General features: G+C 34.7%; 1 protein-coding gene across 1 annotated transcript in view; it reads right to left on the bottom strand.

Moving 5' to 3' along the window:
* Positions 1 to 3,392, bottom strand: part of LOC132164734 (UDP-galactose/UDP-glucose transporter 5B-like) — a 9,483-nt gene extending 6,091 nt beyond the window's left edge. Inside the window, exons 1-4 of the mRNA XM_059575290.1 lie at positions 2,998 to 3,392; positions 2,102 to 2,215; positions 1,799 to 1,891; positions 1,568 to 1,633 (exon numbers count right to left, since the gene is read on the bottom strand). Coding sequence (XP_059431273.1) covers positions 1,568 to 1,633; positions 1,799 to 1,891; positions 2,102 to 2,215; positions 2,998 to 3,111 — 387 coding nt within the window. The 5' untranslated portion in view covers positions 3,112 to 3,392. The remainder of the gene's footprint in view (positions 1 to 1,567; positions 1,634 to 1,798; positions 1,892 to 2,101; positions 2,216 to 2,997) is intronic.
* Positions 3,393 to 6,979: the final 3,587 nt, after the last annotated feature.

Raw genomic sequence — 6,979 nt, forward strand, 5'->3', positions numbered from 1 at the left:
CTTTCTTGGGCTTAAGCAAAGCTGGCATTGCACATGGGCTAAGACTCCTTGATGTGACCTTTAGATATCACGGCCTCCACCTGATACCTCAGCTCCTCATGCTCCTTAGGGCTTATGCAATGGCGGTTAGAAAGACTAGATCTTTTTTGTTAGAGTTACTTGGTACAATGGTGAGAAGAAATGGTCGTATTACCAAGTTGGTAGAGAGAAGTAGGGTGGCGGTGATTGGTAAAAAGAAAATAAGGGGGGACTCGATTGTCATTAGGTTAAAATATTACAATAAAAATTATTTTTTAAAAAATATATAGGAGGGTTGAGTAGGTCGGGTTGTTAGTTTTACTGACACTAAACCTAACCCTGACCCGAAGATGTCAAAGTTTTAAAATACATTTCGCCCGCCTGCTTGGTGAGCCGGGTGACCCAGTTGAACCATGTCAAGGCAGGTCGGAATTGTCGTGTCCGCCGATTTGGGCCAACCCACTGAGCAGGCCTAAATATGGGAGTAGTAAAACCACATTAACTCTCCAGGAAATCCATCACACAAGCAAAAAAGAGATTTCCAGAAACTATGTTTCAACAATTTGCTTAGCATTTTTCAGAAGCAAACGGCAGAAACTAGAGTTGGTAAGGAAAGGAATGAAACCCATAAATTATATATAATGCCACCAAAAAATTTGATAAATGACATAATGGAAAGATTTTTTTTTTTTTTTTTTTTTTTTGGGAACCTCTCCAAGGCAGGGCTTTTCGGACCCACTCCTACAGAGTAAACCCCGGTCCCGTGCACCGTACCCTCGGAAGTTTTCCTACACGGAATTGGTTAAATTGCTGGCTTTTTACTAGGGGGTGTGGCCCCAAGAAATTGTTTGCACCTATAAAGTGTTAAACCTTAGACCTTGAAGGGAGCAAACCTTAAGACCAAGGCCTCCACCACTTGGGCCAACCCCTTGAGGTTGATATAATGGAAAGAATTCTTACAGGATAAAGAGTGAATAAGTGAGTTTTGTTTTTTTGGATAACCAAGATATCTTGGGCTCTACCCCGACTAGATCTCCAGGACACATGCAAAGCGCCCCCTACTCCATATGAGTCAGGTAAAATTTGGGCTTTCGCCCACGAGTGTGGCCCCAAAGAATTGTTTACACTTGAGGGGGTCGAACCATGGACCTACTTGATGCTTCATGAGGCACTAGGGCCAAGTAAATAACTACTTGAGCCAACCCTTTGGGATTGAAATGAGGATAAATTAAAACCAATTTCCAAATCTAAAGACTCAAAAAAGATAATAAAAATAGTACTACAGAAACTTTCCACTTTCCAGTCATTGTACAGGAACAGCACTATCTGAAAGCACAATCTGAAGCACCCACAACAAGCAGTTCTTCATTTATAGACATAAGGATCCATGCACAAATAGAAGGTCATAAAATAACTAACAAATCAACTAGACATGGTAATCAAACAAATAGTGTGATCACTTTAGCATAAAAACATTTTGCCCACTGAAAGAATTTTGAATAAATGCACACTGTAACTACCATTTTAAATAAATCCACGATTGACTTACCATCACAGGTATCATTTTAGCACACTTAGCAAGTGTCTGAACGGGAAAGCTGACATATTTAAGGGCCTGCAGCAAGCCTTGTGTCATTAAAGTGTCATAATGTATCAACTTGAAACAGAAACTATTTATTCAGAAAATTTGTAAAAATGAATCAGAGAAATATCGAGAAAATTAGTTTTACCTATGGCCAGATAATCATGTTAAGAAACACCGAAAATCTACACAGCTTACCTCATACTGACATGTCGTGGTTAGTATGTTTGATACTGACACAAGGCAGTACTTGTAAAGGGGAGCTACTGGGTCCAAGGCTTTTTTACTTGCCTAGAAGAGGAAAAAAAATTAAAAAGACAATGAGAATTCTAGCGTGAGAAGTTGCTGAAGCAACAACAGATAATCAGTACAGCCACATTGCTTAGTTTGCAGTTTAAACATAGTTGAAAATACCAATTGGGTGATCATTAGTTTTACACTCCACTAAACCCCTTCCTCCCAAAAGCCTACCAAAAATAAATTAACTTAACAGCTACTCACCAGTAAAGCACCTGCAGAGACGGCAGATGTTGTAATCCGATTGCAGAAAACGAGAAATAGCGAGAATCTAAAAAATTCTTTGTTCACCCCATATGGTATTCTCATGATCTTTTCCTGCACGAAACGGAAGTTTGTGAATTGCTTCAAACAACATGATTGACAGCTCGTAGAATTCAAGGAATTACTAATTACTCTACATATATAAGTTACACACGCATCCAGCGACTCTTGAACCCACAAACTCTTCCCCAACCTATTACTATTTTAACTAGAGCTACTTCTTTTTTTTAAAAAAAAAAACAATTAGAGCTAGAGCTCATTGGCTTACTATGTTATATTAAGAAGAGAAACAAAAAAAAAGAAAAAAAAGAAAAAAAGAAAAAAGATAGTGAGAGAGAGAGAGATTTTAAGTAAAAATAAACATTAACAGTTAGCACATAATTTTGTACGAATCTACACATCCTCCAATACTTAACAATTTTAGAAATTCATTTTTTTCAACACAGACAATAAAATTGGACACTTTCAGCTTCTTCTTAATAAAGTCATTTTTCTCATCAAGAAAAAGAAAAGGAAACCAAAAATGCGTGAGCTATAATACTGGTATAAAATTTGGCCTCCACCAGTAGATAAGAGTTAGCACAAGCCCCAAGCATTCAAAAGCATGCGCCAAATAATGGACGCCCTAGAACAAAATCAGCATTAGCGGTGTATATATGACTCGATTTCATTGATTTGAACGGTTATACAAATCCAAATAATTCAGTAAAATCAGCAATCCAATGGAAAGAGCCAAAATAGATAAATGCGAAATGCAAACATGTAATTAGAAAAAAGGCAAAAGTTGCAATCTACAGAGACAAACAAATAGAATTTTTGAAAAAGGATGATTGAACCTGTAAGACACCGTAGGTGACGAGGGTGGTCATGATTCCGGCCACAGCGAAAACCATTTTCCATAACTTGCTCTCTTTCCAAGTACCGCCTGCACCAGACGTTGGTTCCGCCATATCCCATCCACACACCCTCCACCGCAGAGTATGATTATTAACAAATCAGAGAGATGATTAGGCTATAATCTCTCCAAAACCTATATCAATACGACGGCGTCTAGAGGAGTCGCAGTAGACAACGACCCCGAGGATTAGGGATCAAATAGAGACAGAGAGAGAGAGAGAGAGAAGTGTTGAAGTTTTCGGTTTTCGTTAACAGAAATCAAAAGTGGTAGTGGTGGTTGAGATCACCAGCGTGTCGTTCACTCCGGCGAGTTTTTCTCTCTTTTCTGGAGACTAAAAGTCAAAGAGAAAGAAGAAAGTTAAAAAGGCAATGGCCACGTCAGCCGCTCCCACCGTGGGACCGTTATCCTTCCTAAAAAGGACAAAGTTTTTCTTTTAAATGGGGTTAGAAAATTTTTTTTTAATCTAGTCTATAAAATGATATGTATCTCTTAAATATGTGAGATGTATGTTTTTTTAATAATAGAGACAAAGTTGAAATAAATTTATTAAAAAAAATATGCATCTCACATGTTATTAAAAAAAGAGACACATATCATTTTTATAGAGTGATTAAAAAAAATTCCTCCAACCCAGATTAGAGGAAACTTTGTCCATTCTGAAATGTGAAATCTAAGCTTAACTTGTCTTCATGAGTCATCATTGAATTTCTATTTATCCAAATATAATTTTTTTTAAAAAAAACTCACTTAATTTTTATTTATTTTTAAGTAAATCAAAAGCAAAAACCTAATAACAAAAGCACAAAAGGGACTTATCCCCCGCACAAAAGGAAGTAGGGGAGGATCGGGAATTTTTCATGAATTTTTTTGTTAATCTTAACCGTCCAATGTTATTTAATGGCTACCAACATGCCACGTGTCCCACTAAAAAGCAAATAATAAAATATTGTTTAAATGTAAAAAATAAATATAAACTAAAATAATAAACAAATAAAAATAAATAAATAAATTATTAAAAAAGATGAAGTGGCCGAACCACCCCATTAGGGGTGGCCGCCCACCCCATCTCCGCCTAGGGGGTGGCTCGGCCACCCCCTAGGGCCTTCGGCCACCCCCAAGGGCCGACTGTGGGTGGCTTCAGGGCCAAACTCAAATTTGTTTTTATGGGTTTGGTTCTAGGGGGTAGTCGAACCACCCCCTAGGGCCATGGGGGTGGCTTTGAGATTGGGTGGCTAGTTTGGCCACCCCCAACTAGCTCTTGGGGGTGGCTTTGAGATTGGGTGGCTGGCCATGCCTAATAAAGTGGTTCGGCCACCTCGTCTTTTTTAATAATTTATTTATTTATATTTTATTTGATTATTATTTTAGTTTATATTTATTTTTAAAATTTTAATAATTTTTTTTTTTTTAGTGGGATACGTGGCATGTTAGTAACCGTTGGATAACATTGGACAGTTGAGATTAACAAAAAAAATTAATGGAAAATTTTCCAGCTATTGCTGACGATCTCAATCCAGTAGGGGATGGAGTCTGAAATGAGATTCACAATCCACCAATTTAGAACAATATCTTTGAGGTTGCCGTGGATACGATCCGGCTTACGTGCTGTTATTTTAATAACAGCATGTATGCTGTAGTTGAATCAACGGTCAAGATTAAATTTTAAAGTTGATTTACTTTTATAAGCATTTAATAGGAGAGAGAAAATAAAAAGAGATTTTGAAAAATTCAATCTTGACCGTTGATTAAACTACAACATATATGCTGTTATTTTAAAAACAGTATGTAATCCAAATCTCACTTATTAATGGTTTAAGAAATGAAAAATGCTAAGTAATTAGGAGTAATGTTATATACTATTTTTTTTATATTCTTTTAATCATTCAAAGTTGATTTAATAGTGATTTTAAAAGTTACATCAATTTTATGGGATAAAATTATGGTATATAACATTACTGGATACTGCACTCTCATTCGATGTTCATTTTACTTGGTTAATATTAGAATGTTCATCAGCTCTTGAATTTTTATTTTATTTTTACAATAATTAGTGAACATTGCCAATATCAACTCACTGAAATAAAGTGAAGTATATAGCATTGTGCTTTAAAAAAAAAAAAATTGTTTGAGAAACACTTTTTTTTTTTTTTTTTGGATTTAAAGTACATTGTTCTTTTTTTTTTTAAAAAAAAATAATAATAAATAAATAAAATAAAATTACAATGTTTTGCCTAATCTACCATTGAATTGTAATGTTCTCTTTCTACAAATCAAAAATAATTTCTATTTATCCAAAAAATATATATATTTGAAAAAAAAAACTCGCTTAATTTTTATTTATTTTTAAGTAAATTGAAAGCAAAAAACAAATAACAAACGAGACTTGGCCTCCGCATAAAAGGAAGTAGGGGATGGAGTCTGAAATGAGATTTGCAATCCGCCAATTTAGAGCATTAGCAATAGGGGTGAAATAGCGGTTAGCGGTTAGTGGCTAAAACCGCTAACCGCAACCGCCTAGGCGGTTAGTAAAATTTACTAACCGCCTCCGCTAACCGGGTAGCGGTTAACCGCCCGGTTAGCGGTTAACCGCTTTGGAATAACCGCTTTTTTTCTAACCGCTTTTTTTGGGCTTTTTTCTTTGGACCGATTTTGGACCGGGTTTGGGCCGGTTTTGGGCTCACTTTAAACATTTTTTTTTCTCATTTTAAACATTTTTTTTTTCCCTTTCCATGGCCATTTTAGCATTAAAAATTGCTATATACCAAAATCTTGTTGGCCACCTTCTACAAATCTACACATCATATAATATACAAATAAAATTACAACAAAATCATCACTTCACTTGTAGTCTTATACATAAACTCACAAGCAAGTTCATAAACTCACACATAGAAATAAAATAAAACACAAACAAATTCATAAACTCACAAGCAACCAAAAAAACCAACATATATGGTTAAACTTGAAGCTTGAGGCCCATTTCAATCAACCAAAAAAAGTTCATAAACTCACAACTTATTGTTATTATATATATATATATATTATATTTTAAAAAAAGCGGTTAGCGGTTAGCGGTTAGCGGATTTCCAAAACCTACTAACCGCTAACCGCAACCGCCTAGGCGGTTAGCGGTTTTTACTAACCGCTTTCAAAGCGGTTAGGCGGTTAGCGGTTATAGCGGTTAGGCGGTTTTAAATTTCACCCCTAATTAGCAACAACTTTTCAACCATTTTCTCATAATTTAGGGAATAAAACTATTTTTTTATTCCCTATAAAAAAACACTTTACAATAGATTCTCTTATTTTTCCCTATATGAATTAAATACTTTATTTTTTTTTTATTTTTTTATCATGGCAACCAATAAGAGAGGAGATAAGAGAAATAATTGTTGAGACATATCAAGGAGAGAGAAGATAGATTCAGTTTTTTATAATTTAATAATGCATTGGGTTGTGCATCTACAGTGTTTCGCAATGCATTGGGAAACATTGTAGATGTCTTTTGATGTTGGTTATATTTAGGGCTTCTGATCCTTTTTTGTAATTTTTTTTTTTTTTAAGATTTTTCCTAAACATAAGGAAGAGAATAGGGAATCTGCTGCTAGTAGATACGCCTCACTTATTAATGGTTTAAGAAATGAAAAATGCTAAGTAATTAGGAGTAATGTTATATACTATTTTTTTTTATATTCTTTTAATCATTTAATAATGATTTTAAAAGTCATATCAATTTTGTGGGATAAAAGGAAGATAAAATTATGGTATATAACTTTACCTGATACACTCTCATTCGATCTTCATTTTACTTGGTTAATATTACAGTGATCATCAGCTCTTATTTATTTATTTATTTATTTTACAATATCAACCCACTGAAATAAGGTGAAGTATATAGCATTGTTCTTTTTTTAAAAAAAAAA

This window comes from Corylus avellana, chromosome ca10, assembly GCF_901000735.1.
Source record: "Corylus avellana chromosome ca10, CavTom2PMs-1.0".
Classification (NCBI taxonomy): domain Eukaryota; kingdom Viridiplantae; phylum Streptophyta; class Magnoliopsida; order Fagales; family Betulaceae; genus Corylus; species Corylus avellana.